This window comes from Cricetulus griseus, chromosome 3 (genome assembly GCF_003668045.3).
Source record: "Cricetulus griseus strain 17A/GY chromosome 3, alternate assembly CriGri-PICRH-1.0, whole genome shotgun sequence".
NCBI classification, from domain to species: Eukaryota; Metazoa; Chordata; class Mammalia; order Rodentia; family Cricetidae; genus Cricetulus; species Cricetulus griseus.
In genome coordinates this window covers 19,437,749-19,463,024 of record NC_048596.1, presented here as the reverse complement: position 1 = coordinate 19,463,024, position 25,276 = coordinate 19,437,749, and the positions used below count along the sequence as shown (strand labels likewise).

The following is a 25,276-nucleotide window of genomic DNA, read 5'->3' as shown; positions in this document are numbered from 1 at the left end:
AAAACAATGCCCAGTACTGAAAGACCCCTGGAGGCTCAGGCCCCAAGGGTTTCTGCCCAGGCAGCAACCCCAATCACCAGGCAGAGGCGAAAGCTTGATGCGAACAGCAAGAGTTTTTATTGTAGTTGTTTAACAAGCTAACCCCGTGTTAGCTCGGGCCTTTTATCCATCCACCATGGCTGATGGCTGGGGAAAGACCCTGAGAGGCCAAGGGGCAAATATCTTATAGGGCAGCATAAGGGGAGTGTCTAGGGGTACGCACAGGCTCAGGATTGGTGTGCCTCCAGGCTTGGAGTACTTGCCCTGTGTTGATTGGCTAACTGGTTGTCATGGCCCATAGGCCCTCCCAGGGCGGTTACTATGCTCTGCATGCACGTCATTGTCCTAAAGCACACCCAGAGCCATAACATAGCACCACCAGCTAACTTCTGATTGGTTCCTTGCCACAGGCAGGCATCTGACCTCCTAGTGACCAAGGCAAGGTCAGGCAAGCATGTGTTACGCTGTTATGGCTGCTGAAATGGGCAGCTGGTCCCTTCAGTATATAATCAGCACTGGGTAAGTGCTAGCTCTCCATATGTATTAGGACATGTTGGGACATGTTTAAGTAAAAGGGTGATCAAGTTCTAAGTGGTAGATAAGAAATAAAGCCTGAGGGGATTTCTATAGAGAAACCTTAGAATCCCTTGGAGAACTCTGAATCCTGGTCCTTTTCTTACCCATAATTTTAACTCCACAAGCTAAATGAGATGGAGGATACCACACATCATTTCCATGGTTCTGAGGACACACGAAGCAGACATCACTGCATTAGTTACGACTGAAAGGCCAATGGAATTCTATATAGATCTTTGCCCAGGATGGTTTATTTTAGTTTTTGATGTGCTGGGGGTTGGACACAGGACCTCTATATGGTAAGTGAACTGTCTACTACTGAGCTATTCTCTCGTCCCTGGAGGGGTTCATTTAAAAAATAAATTCAAGCTATTCTCATACATATAACCAAACAATAGCTTTTTCATTGAATACTTCTCGTGATTTGGAACAATAATTTGACTCAAGAAAGTAGTGCAAGGGAGATGGCTCGGCCGGTAGACACTCGCCACCAAGCCTTACAACTTGAGTTTAATTCCTGGAACTCACATAATAGAAGATGAGAACCAGTTACTGTCCTCTGACCTCCATGTGACACATACACACACATACATACACACAATAAATAGATACATAAAAATATTAAGGCATGACTATAAAATATTGGTGATTATGTGGTTGGTTGTCTTCTGTAAAAACTCTTTGTTTTACCTGCTGGTGGCTCTGAGGAGAAAAACAAGAATAATGAGAACCATAATCTCAGCAGTGACAAAAGGGACATCTGTGGAGGGCCTTTCATGTCCTGAGTCAATGCTAAGTGTGCTGCTTATGGAATCTTTTTAAAATATCAAGTGAGGTAAGGGTGATTATTCCCATTTTATAGATGAGGAATTTTAGAAATTACCATCTTAAAAATTGCCAATCATTTGTAGAACATTAACCTCAAATGTCTCTGATCTCCAAGCCCATATTTCTTCTATGCATTACATTCTACACTTTAACTTTATTAAATTTATTACTAGTGCGAGTGTGTGCGTGCCCCGTGTGTGTGTGTGTGTGTGTGTGTGTGTGTGTGTGTGTGTGTGTGTAAAGGTATCTGAAGAGGCCAGAAGAGGGTGTCAGATCCCCTGGAGCTGGAGTTATAGGTAGTTGTGATCCATCTGATGTGGGTGCTGGGGACTGAACTCCATTCCAAGAGCTGCAGTGCTCTTAACTGTGGACCCGCCCCCGCAGCACCCATTCTCCACTCAATGTCTGGTTTTGGAGCCGATGTGCTCCACATCACACCCCTGCCCTCCTATCAAGCAAGCTCTTTCCTCCAGGGATCCTGGTACCCTTCATTTGCCCTCTACTGTCTCCCCCCCCCCCCCGCCCAGCTAAGCAGGCTGTCCTAAATAAGCTCTTCCTCTTTCTCTTTGGCAATGTCTTATGCGCACGGTGGCCTTTTCTCTCTTTCTTCTCCCGCTGGTGATTCAGTTACTTCCTTTAGGAGCTGGCTCTTAGTACGGGCTCTGTATGCAGTTTTTGCTCACTCTCCAGCCTATTCCCAAGTCTACCGGCTATTGTGGCTGTCTCCGGACGGTCTTTATCCAGAGTGAGGACAGAGGCACATTTTTCTTCTTTTTACTAATGAAAACGAGCACCAACTGTGTCTAGACATTGATGTGAAGAAAGTTATAGGCTTTTTATTCTCAAGGGACGGAACTTCCCTTAATGATCAGATAAAGCATTGAATCGTTCGTTGGCTCAGACACTATGTAAATTGCAAGAGGGTTGGGATTTTTAAACTATTGAGATAGCATGGGGTGAACCGGGCATCTTTACTTCATTGTTGTCTTCTCAATTCTTTGAGCATAGCAGGTGCTTAGCGACACAAAAAATGACATTTTGCAGCTTCGCAGCCAGTTCGTGGTTGGCACTTAATTAACAAGTGACTAAGAACGCTGCTATTAGGAAAGCGTCCGAGCACCTGTCTGCCAATTGGAAGCTGGGGCGGGGCTAAGGGTAAGAGGGCGTGCCTGACTCGGGCTTGTCTTGTGGAACATGCGCAGTCTTCACAGAAGGTGACGCGAAAGCAGTGGAGGCCGTGATTGCGTAGGCGCAGGTTCTGATTGGCCACTGTTCGAGCGCGAGGGGCCGTGCCTACGCGTCGCCAAGTAAACAGGGCAGGCTAGGGGGCGGAGCTACGGAGGCAACGCTCTCTGATTGGCCAGGCGGGAGGTGGGGAGTGCCGCGGATTGGTCGCGGCCGCGAGCTCGCTGGAGTGGAGCGCGCCGGGTCCCCGAGCCGGCGGCCTGAGGGATGGACGAGACGAGCCCGCTAGTGTCCCCCGAGCGGGCCCAACCCCCAGAGTACACTTTCCCGTCGGGCTCGGGAGCTCACTTTCCGCAGGTACCGGGGGGCGCGGTCCGCGTGGCGGCGGCCGGCTCCGGCCCGTCTCCGCCGTCCTCGCCCGGCCACGACCGGGAGCGGCAGCCTCTGCTGGACCGGGCCCGGGGCGCGGCGGCGCAGGTCCAGAGCCATACGGTGGCGGCGCAGGCCCAGGCCCTGGCTGCCCAGGCGGTCGCGGCGGCGCACGCTGTTCAGACCCACCGCGAGCGGAACGACTTCCCGGAGGACCCCGAGTTCGAGGTGGTGGTGCGGAAGGCCGAGGTGGCCATCGAGTGCTCCATCTATCCCGAGCGCATCTACCAGGGCTCCAGCGGTAGCTACTTCGTCAAGGACTCTCAGGGGGTGAGCGCGGGGGCGCGGGCGTGGCGGGGACGGCGTCCCGGGACCAGGGAGAAGGGGAATCGAAAGGGTGCAGAAGAGAAACTTCAGCGCCAGCTCCCCACCTCCACCCCCCCCCCCGCCCCGGAGGTATTGGAGATGCTTCTGGGGAGTAGAGATGGGGAAGCCTCGCGGGATGAAGAAATCAATCAGAACCTTTTTGATGGGGGAAGCGTGAGCGGAAAGTGAAAAGAGGAAATTGACCAGATACCGGGGAGAGAAGTGCTGACCGATGCTGCCTAGATTTAAGTCGGCTCCTTAGATTTAGACTACTGGCACAAGTATCCAGTCATTGCTTCCAGATTTCGGAGCTTTAAACCTGTTGTCTATTTTATTTATCTTACTTTTGCCCAAAGCAGTGTGTCCCTGTTCTGTGGGTTATTTGATCCACCACGGGCTCTGAGGATTTAATTCCAGCCTCTATGTTGTGGGGTTGTCTGTGCCGGGATCCGGAGTTTCTTATTAACAATCATTGGTGACAGCGTGGGTGGACTCATCAGTGCCATCTGTCCTGGTTATTGCTCACTTCTGGGAAAAGTTGCTTATGGTTCGTCTGTTTAGAGCGTGGAGCTTTAAACACAGGAGACTGTCCTCTGCCCTTTAATTTCTCCCTCAAGCTTATCAGCAGTTTTTACTGACCTTTATTTTGTCCCCTGCTTGTGTACTGGGGGTATGGAAATAGGATAACATGGGGCATGAGGTGACCAGGGCAGCTGAGAAGTGACCTATTATTATATGTATTAAAATAATGGGTGTGAAAATTGACTCAAAATTCCGTTGCTTTTTTTTTTTTTTTCCAAGATAGCTTTTCTCTGTGTAGCCCTGACTGTCCTGGATCTAGCTGTTGTAGACCAGGCTGGTCTTGAGCTCAGAGTTCCACCTGCCTCTGTCTCCCAAGTGCTGGGATTAAAAGTATGTGTCACTACTGTGAAGCTGGTCCCTTGCATTTTTTTGTATGAACTTAAAAAAGTTTCCTTTAATTTAAAATTTTTTATTTACGAATATTGATCCTTTGCATTTATGTGTCTGTGCACCATGTGCATGCCAGACGTTGGGGATTGATCAGAAAAGGTGGGGGAGGGGTTGGAATCCCCTAGAACAGGAGTTGCAGATGGTTGTGAGCTACCTTGTGGGTGCTGAGAATTAAACCCTGGGTCTTCCAGAAGAGCAGCCAGTGCTCTTAGATTCTGAGCCATTTTGCCAGTCCCCATGTGTGCTCTTTAAATGCTGTTTTGTGTCTAAGTGACTGGGATGGCCTGTGACTTGTAGCTTTTGATAGAGTTCATTGAATAATCCATTCATCCAGAGTTGTCCCTGAGATTACTAAAACCAGAGAGCAATCTGTCAACTTTGTTTGTATAAGATGGATTGGAGAAAGCTTTGAGAATATGTGCAGGTCCCTGATTCAGCTCCCAGCACAGCAAAACAACTCAGCAGGAAATAATGTGGTGCTCTGATAGGTGGGATCTGCCACTTCTGTCACCTCAGTACAAACACAGAGGGATTTTGTTACTGTTTTCAGTGGTGTTCAGAATCCCAGTCTCTAATTTTCTGGCTACTGTTCTCTGTTAGAGGTAAAATCTACACATAGATGTCTCCCAAAAGTTATTAATATGATTGCCCTGCTCCCGTTGAAAATGTGGTTTTGGACAGAGGACCACTTCCTAAATGCTTGTGGGAGGGGCTAGAGTGGCCCACAGATACACTGTAGTTGGTATTGTCACCTTAGAATCTGTACCGGATGTATCTATTTTATTTAATTAATGCTTAAATGATGCTTACCTTATGCTAGTACTGTTTTTAAGTGCTTTATGAATATTAACAGTTACACTCCATAAACACCTTAGAACTTGGTACTATTTCAAATCTGCAGGTGATATCGAGGTCCCTCCCCTAGTAAGGTAGGCATCTCGGCTCCCCAGGTCCTGCTCCTGGAAGCCAGGCATCAGAATTCACAATTTCTCCTTTTAGCTCTGCTGTTGGTTAGTACTGGACTTGCCTGTGTGTGACTGATATTTCAAATAATAATGACCAAAAAAAAAAGATTTACTTATTCCAAATGTAAAGGACATCTATAGGTGCCCCAGAACCTGCATGGCTTTTCAGTTCAATCCCAGATTTAGCTGTCCTTAATGTCTGGCTACTCAAGCTTGTTTGTCAGCCACTGGAAGAAGGGAGCAAAGGAATGTGTCTCCACCCTTTTGGGCCCTTCCTAGAAGTTGCACCAGATTTTTCTGCCTACATCCTATTGTTCAGAACATGGTTGTAGTAGTTGTCTGGGAGTTGTGGTTTTTATCTTGCCTACAAGATAAATGAGACAGCTTATGTCAGGCAGAAGGGCAAACAGGAGGAACCAGTAGTGTGTGTAATAACTACTTTTTAACTTTTTTTTTTACATTAACCATAGAGTTTATTACAGGTGAGGGAGGGGGAGAGATGAGAGGAAGAGCAGAGAGCAAAGAGGAAGAGGAAGAGAGCTTTTTTTTTTTTTAACATTTTAAAGTTAATTTTTTGTTATTTGTTTTTGAGACAAGATCTGGGTGGTTTGGGATTCACTATGTTGACCTGGCCTTGTTATGGCTAGAATTAAAGGTGTACAGTACCATGCCCAGCCTGTCTTAAATTTTATTTATTTATGAGTGTATCTGCATGTTTGTATGCCACTTGTATGTAGGTCAGAAGTGAGTGTTCCATCCCCTGGAACCAGGGCTGCAGGCAGTTGGGAACCACCTGATGTGGATGCTGCAAATTGTATTCGGGCTCTCTAGAAGAGCAGCAAGTACTCTAGTTCATTCTGAAAGATTCTTGACTGTGACAGCCTTGATTCCACTTCCCAGTTTATGGTAGTTTCTGCCAAAGGATGATCAAGTGAGGACTTGGAACAGTAAAATGGAAAATGCTAGATTAGAAGTTGTCATGGTGATTCGAGCTCACATTACCTCTCCTCACTTACATCCTCAGTGCTTCAGATCTCCTGGTCACTCAACTAGGAATGTATTTTCTCAGCATTTACTCTTTTATGATTCTCATGTTCCCAGGAATTGCAGAGCATGTGATCTAACTAACTAGTTTAAGATAAATGAGCCAGGCATGGTGGTGCAGGCCTATAACCCAAGCCCTCAGAAGGCAGAGGCAGGTGGAGCTCAGTGAATTTGAGGTCAGCCTGATTTACATAGTGCCTTGGAGGCCATTGTAAAGTAAGACCCTGTCACCAGAGGTGGGGGTGGGGTGGATATCACACATGCTCCAGGTAGTTCCTGGTATTTAGCAGGTACATAGTCAAGAGTTTTTTTGTTTTGTTTTGTTTTTGTTTTTGTTTTCTTTTTCCCATTTTGCCCTTTTATTTTTGTTTCTCTTTTAAAACAGGGTCTCAGGTGGCCCAGGCTGACTTCACTCTAACTATTTAGCCAAGAATGACTTTGTACTCTTGATTCTCCTGCCTGCATACCCTGAGTTCTGGGATTACAAACATGTTGTTCCTCATGTTCCATCATGACTGGCTTCATTTTGTCCTTTTTTTACAGGGTATGCACCTGTAAAGTGAGTAGAAGTAGAAGTAGAGTCGTAGATGATTCTAAACCATGCTCTGGGTGCTAGGATATTAACCTGGGTCCTCCAGCAAGAGCAACAAGCATTCTTAACCACCGAGCCATCTCTCTAGCCCCAGAATCTTTTTAAAAATAATATTTTAATTAATTCTTTGAGAATCCTATATAGTATATTTTGATCATACTCACACATACTCATTCCTCCTAGGTCCACTCTCTCTACCCTGATGGCCCTTAGAGTTCTTTTTGGTTTTTCAAGACAGGGTTTCTCTGTGTAGCTTAGGAGCCTATCCTGGCACTCGCTCTGGAGACCAGGCTGGCCTCGAACTCACAGAGATCCGCCTGCCTCTGCCTCCCAAGTGCTGGAATTAAAGGTGTGCACCACCAACGCCCGGCCCTAGAGTTCTTTTAATCTAGTCTGTGTTGCCTGTTACTCTTGGGGGTGGGACATGCCATGGAGTGTGGTTGACCTATCAAGAATCACACCATCGGGCTGGAGAGATGGCTCAGAGGTTAAGAGCACTGACTGCTCTTCCAGAGGTGCTGAGTTCAATTCCCAGCAACCACATGGTGGCTCCCAACCATCCATTATGAGATCTGGTGCCCTCTTCTGGTGTGCAGATATACATGGAAGCAGAATGTTGTATACATAATAAATAGATATATAAATAAAAAGAATCACACCATCAAAAAGACTGACTCCCCCGTCTTTGTGGGGAGAAGGGATCTTAACAGTTTTTTAACAGTTGAAAGGAATTCTAGTACTGTGTTACCATGCCTATCTTGAAGGAAATCTTGAGAGGAAAATGTTTGAGAACCTTCCACTTTGTGTGTACCAAACATAACAGTTTTTTACACTCCCTCCCTCCCTCCCTCCCTCCCTCCCTCCTCCCTCCCTCCTCCCCTCTCTCTCTCTCTCTCGTTTTGTTTTGTTATGTTTTTCAAGACAGAGTTTGTCTGTGTATCCCTGGCTGTCCTAGAACTTGCTTTGTAGACCAGGCTGGCCTTGAACTCACAGAGATCTGCCTGCCTCTTCCTACCAAGTGCTGGGATTGAAGGTGAGTGTCACCACTCCCCAACTGTGCTTCTTTTTACATCTTATTTATTTTGAATGTTCACACACATATGCACACAATGCAATCAGAGATCAGAAGACAGCTTTCGAAGCCAGTTCTCTCCTTCAACCACACAGATTCTGGGTCATCAGAATTTATGGGAAGTACTTTTTAACCCGATGAGCACTCTGGCTAGCCCCTAAATTTAAAAGAAAAACAACAACAACAACAACAACTAAAGGTCACTTCTGTGTATATTACTGTGAATACATGATTTACTTGAACTAAAGCTTTAAGTTGTTGGGGAAAAAGAATTCCTTCCTTTTCCTTTTTCTTTTTCTTTTTCTTTTTCTTTTTCTTTTTTTTTTTGAAACAGTGTTGCTATGTAGCTCAGGTGGCCTTGTCTATGGTCTTCCTCTGCTGGATTACAGGCAAGCACCACCACACCTGGATGATTTTGTTTATCGAGGTGGGTGGGGTCTCAGCCTTGTACCCTGGGCTCTCGTGGTCTTTATTTAGTCTTTCTGGTTAGTAGCTGGAGCTGCACCCTTATGCTGGTCATTACTGAAACTTAGGTGCCAGTAAATGATTGTGGGTTCTGACACCAGCTAGTGAGAAGTCTCTTGGTTCTGTTTTTATTCACAGACTACTGCTACATAAGGTATCTATACATTATTCTTCATTAAACCGGGAGATTAGTAAGTGGTGTTAAGGAAAGATACTTTTAAAATCAGTACTGAATGGATACATTCTTGGTGTAACAGGGATTTACTGACTAGGTGAGACAAGTCAGCCCTTCTCTTTCTTAGCTGAATACTGGTATATAAATGCAAGAGGTTTTAGAGTTTGTCCTCTGTGGAAGAGGAGGGTATTTGTCAGTAGCATAGTTCACTAAATGCAGCCAACATGGCTCTGGAAATTAGGGTAGGGGCTGTTTTGTGTCTGTTGAGGAAACCTACCACATGCTTACACAAACTAGATCCTGATCAAATTTTAGCAGAACTGAATTACACTGAGGTCTATTCTTAGTCCTAGTCTTCCTCTCTCTGAATGTCCTTCTCATTCTATATTCTCCCCTTTTCATTCCCTCAGTTATTTAATCCAGACAGTATTCTCCAGTGAAGCCCTTGTGTAACTGAGATAACCATAATTTTTTATTCCTTTGAAGAGGAAATTGAGGAGTCTGGCAGGTCAGTACATAAATGACACTAGTCTGCAATTTGGCCTTCAAGTTCTGCTTTCTTTAAGTGGAAGGATTTATTTTATTCCCGGTACTTCTCAGCCCTCACTGGTATCTGGAATACCTTCATCCTCCACTCACTGGAGGCTGAATGCTGCAAGCTGCACTGTGGCGAGTCTGTTTCAGCATTCTCCCCAGCCCTGCTTTTAGCTGAGAGTCTGTGGCTGCTTCTCTGGTTTTCAGAGACTGGTTCCAGATGAGCACAGAGGCTGCCATGCCTCTGTGCTAGCCACTTTGGATGAGAAAATAATTCTGTGGCAGGACATGGTAGCACACACCTTTAATCCTAGCACTGGGGAGGCAGAGAGAGACAGGCAGATTTCTGTGAGTTCAACTAGTCTGGTCCATAAAACAAGTTACAGGCCAGCCAGGGCTACATAGTGAGACTGTCTTTAAATGAAGAGTAATTACAAAGACTTATAATATAGTTCATATTTTACTGTTACCAATAAATAAATTTGACTTTAAGAATAAGTTGATTCTTTTTGGAAGGAAAAAGAGAGTTCTGGGTTTCTCTTGCCTTTTCAAATCCTTGCAAGGAATGTTTGAAGGATCTGGCTTCAAGATTTTTTTTTTAACATTTTTTTATTAATTTATATTTTACATTCCAATCCCAGTTCCCCTCCCTCCTCTCCTCCTGCTCTCCCCACTTCCCTTTCCACCTCCCATCTGCTCCTCGGAGAGGGTAAGGCCTCCCCTAGGAAGTCTGCTAAGCTGCTAAGTCTGTCCCATCATCCTGTTGAGGCAGGACCAAGGCTGGCTTCAAGATTTAACTGGTTCTTGTTAGAGATGGCATGAGTAACTTCTCTGGACTCATTTAATGGAGTCAGATGGGTACGTGTTGCCTGCTGTGACCTATCCTAACTCAGAAAGTTATGATCTGAGTTGGCTGTGAATTAAGGGAAGAAGGAGAAGAGTCATAAGATGAATCACTTGGTTAGCATGTCTGCTTTTCTTCCTTTGAATTACCAGTTTGGGTTCTGTAAGGAATGAGATAAATAAGTCCAGAGGGCCTAAGGTTCTGGGAAAGAAAACATTCAGAGTCTAGACGTATTGGAGCACACCTTTAATCCTATCACTCAAGAGGTAGAAGAGGTGGGTCTCTGAGTTTGAGGTCAGAGGGTCTTCATAGCTGAGTTCCAAGCCAGCCAGAGATACACAGTAAGACCCTGTCTCCAAAAACAAACAAAACCAGCAAAAAAGATTAAGTTACTGTAGGCTAGAGAAAGTGAGTTGTGGTTCTCTTCTCTTTAAACCTTTGCCTATCAGAATTTAAGAGAAACCCAATTCTAACCACATTTTTTTTCCTGCTCTGATTTTTGTTTCCTCTTTGGTTGCTTTGTTACTAGATTGTGTTTCTTAAACATTTTTTTCATGTTAAGTTTTGTTAACATCTAAGAGATGGGATAACAAATCTGGTAGAGGAAGTGGGTCATGGCTAACAGTCATTCCATAATACTTCATGTCCTTTCAGTTTTCTCTGCTAGACTAGAAGCCAGCAAGCACTGCAGTCCTCCTGTCTGCACCCATTTGGAGCTGAGGTCACAGGCATTTGCTTGCTACTTGGGTGCCAGGACTTAAGTTCTAATCCTTATCTTTGCAGAACAAGCGCTCTTAACTGCTGAGCCATCTCTCCAGCCCTGAGTCTATGTAACTGATAGAAATGACAGTATATACACGTACACACCCTGGAAGTTGGAGTTTGCTGGTACTAAGTTTCTGGCATACTAAAATAAAGGAAAGTGTTTATGGGAATAAATGAGACAGGGATTCTTACAATAATACATAATCAATTATAAATTAATGATTCATTTTTGGGGAAAGGATTAATTTGGGGCTATATTAATTGATGAATATATCCTTGTAGCGAGGACAGAGCAAATCTGTATTAGCATAGAATTGCCCATCGAGATGTATTAGCAAGCTGGGTGGTGATACATGCTTTTAATCCCAGCACTCAGAAGGTAGAGACAGTTGGATCTTTGTTAGTTCCAGGACAGCCAGAGCTACACACAGAGAAACCCTATCTCAAAAAAAGAAAAAGATGCATTACCAAGTTAGCTTTTGGGTTTTGCTCCTAGAAACATACAAACCCATTTACTTTGAAGCACAGAGTTACATCAGAGAAGAGAGATGGGAAAAACAAAGGAGTTAAGCAAGAAGAATAAGGAGCTATCTTTGGACATAGCTCTTTCTAGCAGCCTATCTCCACTGAATCAAAGGCCTCATAAATGCTAAGTATGTGATCTACTACTCAGCTACTCCCAGACTTCCAAATCACCTTCCCTGTCCTCTTTTTCTTTTGTCTATGTAGAAGATCATTGCTGTCTTCAAACCCAAGAATGAAGAGCCATATGGGCAGCTTAACCCGAAGTGGACCAAGTGGCTGCAGAAGCTGTGTTGTCCATGCTGCTTTGGCCGTGACTGCCTTGTCCTCAACCAGGGCTATCTCTCGGAAGCAGGGGCTAGCTTGGTGGACCAAAAACTGGAACTCAACATTGTACCCCGTACAAAGGTCAGTGACCATTTCTGGGAACTTTAGTGCTTTGCTAAAGGTTTGCTGGGCCCTGATCTCTCTTAGTGGAATAGAGGGTCTAAGGAGGGCTTGTTTAAATCTGGGATACTCAGCCTTTGGGGGTGGGTGGTAGGGATAGGCTTACAGTTTGATCATCTGATAAAAGCTATTCACAGGACACATACTCATTTTATATATAATCTTAGGAAATCCACAGGTGCCTCATATACATTTATGGGCTTCTTGGTCTTTGTATTCCAGGCAATCGCAAGCTGGTTATAAACTTAGGTGCTTTTACTGCTCATTCACGTACACTTCTGGATCAAGATTTAGGTACACAGTTCTCAGTTTCTTTCTTTCCTTCCCTCTCTCTCTTTTCTTCTATTTTTTTTCTTAACTAAAAAAAAGTCTCTGAGTATGTGTGTCTGCATGTGTGTATGTGCTCACGTATGCAGGTGCCAACAAAGACCAGAAGGCGACACCGGATCCTCTGGAGCTGGAGTTATAGGTGGTCTGAGTCTCCTCATGTGGGTACTAGGAACTGAACTCCATTCTGCAAGAGCAGCAAATGCTCTTAACCACTGAGTCATGTCTCCAGCCCCTCTTTCTTTTTAGGGACAAGGTCTTTTCATGGTGCCCATATGTGTTCTAAACACAGTATCCTCATGTGATCCACCTGCTATAGCCTTCCAAGCACCTGAGTCTGTAGAGTGTGCCACCATTCCTGCCTTATGCTAGGCTCCGTAAAGAGAATTTGGTTGGGCAGAGATGGTTAGAGTGAAACGTCTGTCTCAGCTCCCTACAAAGGACTTGCCTGCCTTCATGCTGTGGACCCCTGGGGATTGTCTGAGTGTAGCAGAATAGAGGTTCTGGCCTGGGTATGTAGCCCAGTGCTAAAACACTTACCATATGCAAGGCCCAGGTTCAGTCCACAACACCACAAGGAAGGAAAAGGAATGGGAGGGAAGGGAAGGGGAGAGGAGGGAGGAGAAAGAAAGGACCAGTTCTGGACAAATTCACATGTAGTGTGGATTTACACATCCCTTGTATGTATTTTGTGACTTAGTTGAGATTCTGATAAAGAGTTGGAACCGTATTCCCCTTTCTTTGAAACAGTGCTTGAATACATACTTGATTTCATGTGACTTCAGGGAATTTACTGACACTAGTTTAAGAGCATCTTGTATGATAATTACTGCTTCAGAATCTGGTCCCTCACCTGAAATCCTCTGAGATCAGGCCCATCCTAGATCCTAGAAGCCCTTTACACATTCCCAGCTCACTGTTGTACACTTTCCTCCTTGCTAGGCAAACAGTACAGAGCCACAGCTATGTCCTGGCTTGCTCTGCTGATGCTTCCAAGGTGCAGTGCCTAAGGGTCTGAGGCGCGAGTTGGAATTCTACTCAGTATCTTTTTTTTCTTATTGGAGATAGGGGCTTGTTATGTAGCCCAGGCTGGCCTTAAACTTGTGATCTTCCTGCCTCAGCTTCCTGAGTGCTGAGATCATAGCAGTGGCCTCTTTAGCTTTTTGTTTGTGTGACCCATTGGCAAAGCAGTGACTCTTCTGGTGTATGTTCAGGGTCCTCCCTGTAAAACCAGAGCTAGACATAGTTATTATTTAATAGAGAGACTATCAAGATTACACAAGATAATCTATATAAAACACATAGCCTAGTGCATGGCATAATGTAAATACTCTATGCATCTTGTGATTTGTTTTTTAAAAAATCTTTAGTTTTTTGAGGATTACATAATTCTCAGTTTTCCCTTCCCTTGTATACTCCTCTTTGTTCTTTTTCAAATTCATGGCCTCTTTGTCTTTAATTATTTATATTTATGTTTGTTTGTTTTTTTTTTTTTTTTGGTGGGGGGGTTCTTAGACAGGCTTTTTCTGTGGCTTTGGAGGTTGTCCTGGAACTAGCTCTTGTAGACCAGGCTAGTCACAGAGATCCGACTGCCTCTGCCTCCCGAGTGCCGGGACTAAAGGCATGCGCCACTACCACCCGGCATGTTTGTGTATTTTTAAATATATAAAACGTGTTCAGAGGGCTGGAGAGATGGCTCAGAGGTTAAGAGCACTGACTGCTCTTCCAGAGGTCCTGAATTCAATTCCCAGCAACCACATGGTAGCTCACAACCATCCGTTATGAGATCTGGTGCCCTCTTCTGGTGTGCAGATATACATGGAAGCAGAATGTTGTATACATAATAAATAAATAAAATCTTAAATAAAAAAATAAAAACATGAGCCGGGCGTTGGTGACGCACACCTTTAATCCCAGCACTTGGGAGGCAGAGGCAGGCGGATCTCTGTGAGTTCGAGTGCCAGGATAGGCTCCAAAGCTACACAGAGAAGAAACCTTGTCTTGAAAAACCAAAAAAAAAAAAAAAAAAAAAATTAAGTCTGTATGATATTTTAATATATGTTTTCGGGGCTGTCCATTTAGTATTGGATAACCAATTGGTGTGCTCTTCCCTGGGAAAGGCTGTTTTCTTTTTTTTAATTCATTTATTTTTTTACATTCCAATCCCAGTTCCCCCTCCCTTTTCTCCTCCCAATCCCTCTACCTCCCATCTGCCCCCTGGAGAGGATAAGGCCCTCCCCTTAGGAAGTCTACTAAGTCTGTCCCATCATCTTGTTGAGGCAGGCACCAAGGCACACCCTCCCACACACACACACCCTTGTTTCAAGGCTAAGCAAGGTATCTCCCCATATAGAATGGGCTCCACTAAGTCAGTTTGTGCATCAGTGTTAGATCTTGGACTCACTTCCAGTGGCCTCATATATTGTCCCAGTCACACCATTGCCACCTGTATTCAGGGAGTCTAGTTAAGTCTTAATGCAGGTTCCGCATTTGCCAGACCAGAGTCAATGATCTCTCACTAGCTCGGGCCAACTGATCCTGTGGGTTTCCCCATCATGGTCTTGACTCCTTTGTCCATATTATCACTCCTCCTTCACTTCGATTGTACTCCAGGCGTTTGGCCCATTGGTTAGTTGTGGATGTCTGCATCTGCTTCCTTCTGTTTCTGGAAGAGGGTTGTAGCTTCTCTGGGGTTGTGGATTGTAGGCTGGGTATGTTTTGCTATATGTCTGGTATCCACTGATGAGTGAGTACTTACTATATTTGTCTTTTTGGGTCTGCGTTACCTCACTCAGGATGGTTTTTTTAGTTCTGTCCATTTGGAAAGGCTGTTTTCTACTGCTCTCAGTATTCCTCAGTTGCCTATAGCTCTTTGTTCAGGGTTGAGGCCTCATGTTCTTTTCCCCTCTCCATGTTAGCATGTCTGGTTGCAGTGGTCTTATTCAGCTTATGTTTAGGCCACTTTGGTGAGACTTCATGGATGTCACTTGTGACATTTCTAGAAGACATCTCACAGCAAGCTCCCTGTTCCTCTGGCTCTTCAGTCCTCCCACCCGATGTCTGTAAGAGTTGCCGTGTATGCAGATGTATTAGTTGGGACTATGCTCCACATCTCTGCATTTTGATTAGTTACAGTTTTCCATAACGGTCTGTTTGTGGCAAAGATAAGTTTGCTTGATGATGGGTCTTGCCGTGATTTTATAAGCTGTTTAATCATTAGGTACCCCTACAGCTCCCTCATTAGAGAGCATTAATGAGTTATGAGCATCTCCTGCATCAGTGTCAACAACACAAAAACACTTGTCTTCCATGAGGCTGAGAAGAGACAGAACTTGTAAGTTTAAATTCAGCTGCTGGAGAATGTAAGAGGAGTCTCTTCCCTTTGCTGCCTGCCCTATTCTTGTGGCAGGATTCTGTCCAGCTGATCAGAGCATCTGTCACTATGGAAACAGGGCCCATGTTGTAAAGGTGTTTCAAATAGTAAAGTTCTAGTTCTCAGTCACTGACTGTTTTGCTCCCTGTTCCTGTGAGGTAGTCAGAGTTTCATTAGTCATACAGGAAGAGTGGTATGCTGGGACAAAGAGCTGCAAATGAACCTGACAGCAGGGAAGAGAAGCTTTACAGCTTGAACAAGCCAGGGTTTCCAAGTGGAAACTGGAAAAAAAAGTTGCTTTTTTTTTTTTTTTTTTTTTCCTTTTCAAGATAGGATTTCTTTGTGTAACAGCTCTGGCTATCCTGGAACTCTCTTTGTAGACCAGGCTGACCTTAAACTCACAGAGATCCACCTGTTTCTGCTTACTGAGTGCTGGGATTAAAGGCCTGTGCCACCAACACCTGGTGGAAAATAGCTTTAAGAAAGCACTTTTCCCCCCTTTTCTTTCTACATTTATTTATTATGCATAGTAGAGAGCACATATGCCAAGGCTCACGCGTGGAAGTCAGAGGACAACTTCTGGGAATTGATGTTCTCTTTCCACAGTTACAGGTTCTGGGGACCAGATTTAGGTTGTTAGACTTGATAGCAAGAACCCTTACCATCTCAGGAGCCCTTTTCTTTGTGCTCTTTTCTCCCCTCTCCTCTCCTTTTCTCCTTCCCTTCCCCTTCCCTCTCTTCCTCTCCCCTTCCCTCTTTTATTTTCTTTCCTCACCTTCCCCATTTGAGATCAGGTCTCACTCTATAGCTCATTCTGGCCAGGAACTGTGTAGACCAGGCTGGCTTCAACCTTGTGTGGGACTTCCTGCCTTTGCCTCTTAAATGCTGAGATCACAGACATGTATTTCCATGCCCAAGTCATTCATATCACAGAGATATGAGATGGTTAATATGGTATGGCTCTGTCATCTCAGAGCCCTTCATTTACAGCTTCACAGATAGGGAAATAAGAACTGAAAAAAGTTGTGGGAGATTCTAGAGGCCAGGCTCAGTAGTAATGTATATACATCATTTTATCAACTTGTTATCCCAAGTTAGCCATATTGACTACCCTGAAACATAAGACCGAGAAATGCTTTCTCTTCCCTAGAAGAGAAACAGTATTACTGATCATCCAGCTGTTCTCTGCAGCAGTGGTCTTTCTTAAACTTACTCTAACCTAACTCTTTTCTCTTTCCCCTGTAGGTAGTATACCTGGCCAGTGAAACCTTCAACTACAGTGCCATTGACCGAGTAAAGTCCAGGGGCAAGCGGCTTGCACTAGAGAAAGTGCCAAAAGTTGGGCAGCGGTTTAACCGAATTGGGTTACCACCAAAGGTATAGTTTGTCCCTATATAACTTAACAAAGTTGATAGTCTAAGGTGGCATAATCACTCAAGAGGGGAGAACAGGTACCTACAGACTTGAATTGGGCATGTGAAAGAACTCCTTCTTGTCTTTCTCACTTCTGTCAGAGATCTCAGGGTGGGCAATAGCTCTGCAGGGAATGTGACCTAAGAGTCAATCCTCACTGTATCCCTTTAGAGTCCAGACCATTTGGATGGGCTTCTTCAGCTTGGGCTGGTGACCTCTCTCACTCCATTTCACCTGTCTTTACAAGGAAATGAAAGCGTGACACTTGCAGAAACTTCCTTTTCTTTGGTGTGAACTCCATGGGACCGTTGTGGGTCTCCAGCTTACTCCTGGGGTCTTTAACTTGGGCTCTACAGATACGATTTTGTTCCTTCCATTGGGTTGTAGGTTGGGTCATTCCAGCTCTTTGTTGAAGGCTACAAAGATGCAGACTATTGGCTGCGGCGTTTTGAAGCAGAACCTCTCCCTGAGAACACTAACCGACAACTACTGTTGCAGTTTGAGCGGTTGGTTGTGCTGGACTACATCATCCGCAACACTGGTGAGCAGCCAGGCATGCTCCATGCTTTGTGCCAGACTTCTGAGGGCTGGGATGGGCCTGGAGGTCTGTAGGAACCGTACTCAGTACCTTGTGAAGATGGTGTTTCCTGTGTCCAAATGGACATGCACGTTTAAAGAGGGCCTGGCAGACCAATTTTCTGGGTTAAATTTTGTTCAGATGTAGCATCTTCAAGTTACTAGAGGTTGTGAGGCCTGGGGTCAGGATTTACTTGGCTTTTCCAAAGCACTGTGAAAAGTGCATTCATTCTTGATTCCTAGTCATTCTTAGAGATTGAATAAGGCAGTATTATCTTTTTATGACTTTTTAAAAAAGATTCTTCGATTGATGTTTTTAAAAAGGGTTTCTCTATGTATCCCTGGCTGTTCTGGGACTCTGTGTAAACCAGGCTGGCCTTGAACTCATAGAGATCCACCTGCCTTTGTGTTGCCAAGTGCTGGGATTATAGACCAGGCTGGTCTCAAACTCACAGAGATCCTCCTGCCTCTGGTTCCCAAGTGCTGGGATTAAAGGCATGCGCCACAACCGCCTGGCGATTTATTGTCTTAATATGCTGGTGAACTGAACTCATCAGACCTGACCAAGTCTACATGTAGGAGGGAGGTTTTGATTACTAATCTATCTCCTTAGGAGATTTTCTGATCTTTGTGGTTTAATCATGACAGGTTTTGTGTGTCTAGAACTTTTTCCACATCATCTAGAACATTGAGTTTGTTGTCATAAAATTGTTCTTAGTGTTAAATTCTTTTTATTTTTATAGAATTATTGGGTAATATTTGTGCTTTCATTTTTGAGCCCCCCTCCCCCATCTCCCTTCCCCCTCCCCCATTCCATTTAGCTTGCTTGCTTGTGTGTTTTGGGTTTTTGAGATAGGGTTTCACCATGTGACTCTGGCTGTCCTGGAATTCTCTGTGTGACTAGGTTGGTCTCAGTCTCACCAAGATCCTCTGCATGTGCCCCCTGAGTGGCATGACTCAGGGCATGTTCCACTACTGGTGGTCTTAAAGACCGGCTTTCGGTGTCACTGTTTTTCTACTGTTTGTTGATTCTCTGCTCAGTGTACTTTTTTGTTGTTGTTATTTAAGATTTTATTTATTTATTATGTATACAACATTCTTGCCATGTATATCTGAAAACCAGAATAGGGCACCAGATCTCATAACGGATGGTTGTGAGCCACCATGTGGTTGCTGGGAATTGAACTCAGGACCTCTGGAAGAGCAGCCAGTGCTCTTAACCTCTGAGGCATCTCTCCAGCCCCTGTTCAGTGTACTTCTGCCCCAGTGTTGTATCCTTCTTTCTGGTTCTTTCTACTTCTGCAAGAGATAAAGTGAAGCTGTTGATTTGTAAGCTTTCTCATTTTGCAGTATAAGCATTTATAGCTATAAATCTACCACTAAATACTCTGCTGTTATGTCGTGTACATTTTGGTAAGGTATATATTTGTTTCCATTGTTTCTTAAGCTTTTCTTAGTTACCCTTGTGATTTCTTCTTTCATCCATTGGTTATCCAATTTTGTAAATTTTCTATTTTCCTTTTCTTTGGAGGGGGACTGGGCAAGGTTACACCTTGTAGCCCAAGGTGTTCTGGAACTTGCTGTGTAGCTCAGGCTAGTCTAGAACTCATTGTACTATTTCTTCATTCCTGGAATGCAGGCATGAGCTGCTGTGCCCAGCTTTCTGGTTTTCTATTTGCTATTGCTTGGTCACTATTTCATAGTTTTCTTTTATGTATAGCTGTGCTTCCCGTTGTTTCTGTTACCCATGGTTAACTGCTCTGAAAATATTAAATAAGAAGGTCCAGAAATAGGTAGGTCACCGCAGAGTGACCTGTCTGTCAGTCAGTTTTAGTGATCTCAGCTGGTCCCTCAGCTATTGCCATAAGAAGCCCTTATTTTGCTAAATAGTAGGTCCTAAATACAACACTGAAAACTGGGACACAACCAAAGAAAAGCTGTAAAGTATTTCCTTAAGTGAAAAGGTAACTTTATCAGAGTATGTCTGTAAGGGAGAGGGGAAGTCTGTGTGGTTTGGCAGTATCTTCAGGCATTCACCAGGAGTCTTGAAACACACCCTTTTGGTTAGGGGGAGCTGTACTTTGACAGTTACCTATTTTTTCAGAATCTATTGACAGTGGGTGGCTTCATATCTGACTGTCTTGGAAAATGTCTCATGTACAGTGAGAAACAAGTGTAAGAGGAAGAGAGTTCTGTTTGCATATTTTTCTGTTAGACCTTGCCTAACAGGGCTGGATTCTTGGATTCTTCTATGCACACCCTTTGAAGAATAATTAAATAATTAAAGTAAGAAAAGGAAGCCAGAACACAAGGGATGTATACAAACACTGAAATTAGAAAATCAGGCACAGGCTGGACATGGCTTGGCATATGCCTGAAATCCCAGCTTCTGGAAGGCAGGGGCAGATAGATCTCTGAGTTCAAGGCCAGCCTAGTCTACAGAGTGAGTTCCAGGATGACCAGCACTACATAGAAACCCTATTTTGAAAAACCAAATAAATGAACAAATAATAGGCAGATCTTTGTCTCTATTTAGTTATTGTGCTATGATGTTTTTTAAAAAAAATCACTGCATGGTGTCTTATAAAACATTATTCAAGTGTCATATTACCTACATTGTCTCATGGAAAAAGTAGTTTTTGTTTTGTTTTAAAACAGGGTCTCACTGATATCAAACTCAGAGATCTGCCTGCCTCTTCCTCCTTAGTGCTGGGGCTAAAGGTATGCACCACTGCACCTCACAGAAGTCCATCTGGTAAAATGATCTAAACACCCACAGAAGTTCATCTGTTAAAATGATCTAAATGTGGTCAACATACTGCATTTGGTTATTGTATTCTATAGTGCCTTTAATTTTGAAAAAGCTCCACTAGTCTCCCTTTTTTTTTTTTTTTAAGATTTATTTATTTATTATGTGCACAGTGTTCTGCTTGCATGTATGTCTGCAGATCAGAAGAGGGCACAAGATTGCCATCTCTCCAGCCCCAGTCTCCCATTTTTTAATCTGTTGAGGCAATTGGGTATTTGTCCTGTAGAATCTTCATATTGTCAGATGGAGTATGCTCCATTCCCCATGTTTCTTTCAGATTGATGTTAGGTCTAAAGACTTGGTAAAATTCAGGTTTGAGTTTTTTGTTTGTTTGCTTTTGTTTTCCCCAGGGTGGGGTTTCTCTGTGTGGCTTTGAACTCAAAGAGGTCTGCCTGCCTCTGCCTCCTAGGGCTGGGGTTAAAAGTGTGTGCTACTACCACTAGCCTCAGGTTTGAATTTTTAATAAACTTTATTTTGTCATAATTTTAGGTTAACAGAATAGTATTAAAAAATTTCCATGAAGCTCGGCAGTGGTGGTTCATGCCTTTAATCCCAGCACTTGGGGGCAGGTGGATCTCAGTGAGTTCAAGGCCAGCCTGGTCTACAAAGCAAGTTCCAGAACAGACTGTTACACAGAGAAACCCTGTCTCAAAAAAAAGAAAAAAAAAAATTCCCATGGGGCTGGGATTAGTGGTTCAACCCTCTAATCCTAGCACTTGGAAGGCTGAAGCTGAGGGCTGCAAGTTCAAGGTTAGCATGAGGGAGGTAGGATGCTGTCTTAAAAAATAAAATAATTCTTAGGCCAGCAAGATGACTCAGTGGGTAAAGGCACTTGCTGCTATGACAATCTGAGTTTGATCCCCAGGACCTACGTGTTAAATGAAGGAATTGACTGTTGCAAGTTGTCCTCTGCCCTCCGTATGTGTGACCCCCTTACCTGATTTTTAAAACATAATTAAAAAAAAAAAAAAAACAAACTTTAAATCTGGACAGTGTTGGCCCACATCTTTATTCCCAGCACCCAGGAAGCAGAGGCAGGTAGATCTCTGTGAGTTTGAGACCAGTCTGGTCTATAGGCGAGTTCCAGGACACCCAGAACTACACAGAGGGGGGGAAAAACCGTCTTGAAAAACAAAACAAATCAAAAGCAAAACTTTTTGAGACTCACTGGGTCCCCCATGCAGCCTTGGCTGGTCTGGAGCTTGCTGTGTAAACCAGGCTGATATCAAACTTACAGAGATTTGCCTGCCTCTGACTCCCCAATGCTGGGATTCCTGTGTGGTTTGAAGTACAGTTTGTAGGTCAGTGGCAGAGTATTTGCTTAGCATATACAAGGCCCCAGGTTCAATATCCAGCAGAAGAACTCCTCTCTGAATCTTAATAGTTTCTCATATCTGCTCTACCGTTCTCTGTCCTCATATGTGTTTTCATTAGTGGTCATGAACACATTTTCATTACATTGATTTATTTTTGGGGTGAGGGAGTCATGTGTGCCATGGCACATGTGTGGAGGTAAAAGGACAATTTCAAGAGTCGGTTTTTATATTCTGCCCTGTTTGTACTGGGGGTTGAATTCACGTGGCAGGCACCTTACCTGGTGAGCTGTTTTGCTGCTACTCACCGGTACCGTGGACCATACATATTTTTTCTTGAACCATCTTAAATTAAAGATATATTGCCTCTTTATCCCTAAGTATTTCCTAAATACAAGGATATTCTTTTATATAACAAAAGTACAGCTGTACACACTTAGGAGTGCTATTATCTGATTGATATGTTGAATTCATTTGGTTTCTTTATAATATCTTCATTGTGAAATAAAGTTCTGGATCTTAGCCATGTAGCATAGGACTGTAGTCTCAGCACTGGCGAGGTGGAGGCAGGGGGATATCCTTGACTATGTAGCCAGTTGGAGGCCAGTGGTGGGCCATAGGCAAGACTTCTGGACCACTAGTTATGTCTTGTTGTCATCTCTTATTCATCCTTCAGTCTGGTAGCATTCTCAGTCTAGCGTGACATTGCCATTTTGGAAGAATGTGATTTGGAAGGCTTTTACTTGTGTGTTTTAGAACACTGTTGAGCTTAGTGTATTTGTTTCCTCCTGATTAGCTTAAGTTAAGCATGTTTTGGCAGGAGTGTAACAGAAGTGGTATTATGTTCTTAGAGCAACATCAGGAAAGTGCGCGCGCGCACACACACACACACACACACACACACACACACACACACACACACACAGAGAGAGAGAGAGAGAGAGAGAGAGAGAGAGAGAGAGTACTCCATTATTGATGCTAATTTTGGTGACTTGACTATCTCTTGGATTTTCTTTGATGTATACTATTTACTCATAGTTGGTGTGAGAACATCTCTTTCCATAGGTGGTAGAAGATAGAACATAGTAGACACAAGTTCAGGTTACTGCTCTCATGTCTTTAAGTAAAGGGTCTTGGGCCCTAGTCCCAGCTCCTTTTTCTGTCTGATCCCAACCATCATGAGGTAAGCACCCTCTTTCACCATATCCTTCTGTGTTCTGCTTCCCTCAGACACAAAGGCAACAGGGCTGGGTGACTATGGGCTGAAACCATGAGCCAAACGAAATGTTTCCTCTCCAGAAGCTGACATCTTTCCCAAGTATTTTGTCACAGGCACAGACTTATTCTTGTTTGTCTGCTGAGACAGTCTCTTTATGTAGCCCTGGCTGTCCCAGCACTTAGTGCACCAGGCTGGCCCCAAACTCACAGAGGTCCACCTCTCTACTTGAGGGCTGGGACTAAAGGTATGCAGCACCCAGCCATGTAATATTTGTTTATTTATTTATTGTCCTTATTTATTTTGATGCTCAAATTGTCCCTGATTTGGTCAGCACTCATGTGCTCTTTTGTATATGTTATAAACACTTCCTTAATTTCTGGCACAGGATATTCTGGGTTCATCTTCTAGTCTCAAGCTCCGATATTCCTCTTACTGGAAGAGAGTGTATTTATAGCTATGAGAATTTATGAGTTCATATGAATACCTGCATTTTCATTCAGACACAGGCTCATTTTAGCAGCCTTTCTGTTTAATTTATAATTCCTTTCCTGATACAGATCAGGCTGGCATTCAACTATGTACAGTACAATAAATCCAGAAAAATGATAATAAATTTACTTATTTGTTTAATCCTAGACAACACAGAAAGTAGTTTCAGAATTGCTACAGGGAGGAAAAAAATATGAGGTAGATAATGAAATTTTGTGAAATCATTAACTTTTCCTCAGATTGTAGAATTATCCAGTATTATTGTTTCCTCATCCCCCTTTTCTCCTCCTCTTTGCCTCCTTTTCTACACCCCCCCCCATTCCTTTCTTCCTCCTACTGTTTATGTTCGCTCTTCCTGCCTCAGGCCTCACTAATGTCTGGCTTGTGACACTACACCCAACTACAAGAATATTTTGCCCACCTGCAAGGATATTTTATTCATAATGTGGGTTTATCTTTTAAAAATATGGTTTACCAGGGCTGGAGAGATGGCTTCATGGTTAAGAACACTAGCTGGTCTTCCAGAGGTCCCGAGTCAATTCTCAGCAACCACATGATGGCTCATAACCATTTGTAATGAGATCTGGTGCCCTTTCCTGGCCTACAGGGACACATGCAGATAATACACTATATATACTAAATAAATAAATCTTTAAAAAAAATATGGCTTACTGCCAGGAGGTGGCGGCGGCACAAGCCATTAAATCTCAACACTCAGAGGCAGGCAGATCTCTGTGAGTTCCAGGCCAGCCTGGTCTACAGAGCGAGTTCCAGCACAGCCAGGACTACACAGAGGAACCCTATCTGGGACCCCCTATCCCCCCCCCCAAAAAAAAGCTTACCAGACTCAGTTATTTTCATTTTGACCAATCTTTTTGTTTGTTTTGGGTGTGTATATGTGTGGGTGGCCTTTTCATAGCATAGCCCAGACTGGTTTGCTGTGAACTCATGATCTTTCTGCCTCAGTTTCCTGACTGACCCTCCTTCTCTTCCTCTTTTGTTGTTGTTTTGAGACAGTGTCTCACTTTGTAGCTCCAACAATCCTGGAACTTGCCATGTAAACAAGGCTAGGATTTGAAGAGATCTACCTCCCTGTATTCTTAGTGTTAGGATTAAGATGTGCTCAAAGACTGTACTTTCAGGGATCATGTCTGTAGTTCATTACTAAAAATGTACTCTACCAACCTGTGTAGCTTGAGTTCTGAGTCCCATGATTGTGATTTTTTTCAGTTCTCAAATTGCTTCTTGGTTCTTTTTTTATATTATTTTTTCTTGTTTTCTGCTGATATTTGTCTTGCTTTTAATCTTACTTTTTAAAATCTTTTTTAATCCCTGGTGTTTTTGAGGCAGAGTCTTACTTAGCCCAGGCCGACCTTGAACTCCTAATCTTCCTGCCTCCCTCTGTGTGCTGGCATTGTAGGCATGTACCACCTGACTATGCCTTTTATCTTCTTGAAGAAAATAAATATTTTACTTGGACATTAAAAAGTATATGTCAGATGTCTCCCTTGCTTGGCAGCTCTCTATTGTCATTTCTGTTTTTATTGTGTCATTTTTTGTCTTTGTGCACTTGGTCAGTCTGCTTGTCAGATAATCAGAAGCTATAAAACTCTTAGAAAGTTTCAGGTCTGGGGTATGACAGTTATGTAGGGCCAGCCCCTAAGCCACTAGCAGCCCAGGGTCACCTTAGCCTCAGGTATTGAAGAGAAGCTTGACTTGCTCCCAAGATGGCCTGCAAGTTTTGGCTCTCTAGAGCCACAAGGCTATGAGTAAGAACACAGTCCCACTTCCCAGTCTTCTGGTTATCTCTTTCCAAATCAGTCAGTAGGGGACAGAAGCCACAAGGGCTGGGTCCTTCCTGTGTCCTTTTTGTCTCCTGGACCCAGCCTTCCGTCTCTTTCTTCCTTCCCTCCAAGACAGTCTTACAGTGAATAAGTAAATAAGTAGGCTGGCCTTAAATTTAAGATTCTGTTGCCGCAGCCTCCTGAGTACTGGGA

The 25,276-nt window shown here is 43.8% G+C and overlaps 1 protein-coding gene across 1 annotated transcript in view; it reads left to right on the top strand.

The window, feature by feature from the left end:
- The first annotated feature begins 2,845 nt into the window (after positions 1-2,845).
- Positions 2,846-25,276, top strand: part of Pi4k2a (phosphatidylinositol 4-kinase type 2 alpha) — a 32,531-nt gene continuing 10,100 nt past the window's right edge. The window contains exons 1-4 of the mRNA XM_027407299.2: positions 2,846-3,327; positions 11,521-11,721; positions 16,706-16,837; positions 17,261-17,414. Of these exons, the coding sequence (XP_027263100.1) occupies positions 2,896-3,327; positions 11,521-11,721; positions 16,706-16,837; positions 17,261-17,414 (919 nt within the window). The 5' untranslated portion in view covers positions 2,846-2,895. The remainder of the gene's footprint in view (positions 3,328-11,520; positions 11,722-16,705; positions 16,838-17,260; positions 17,415-25,276) is intronic.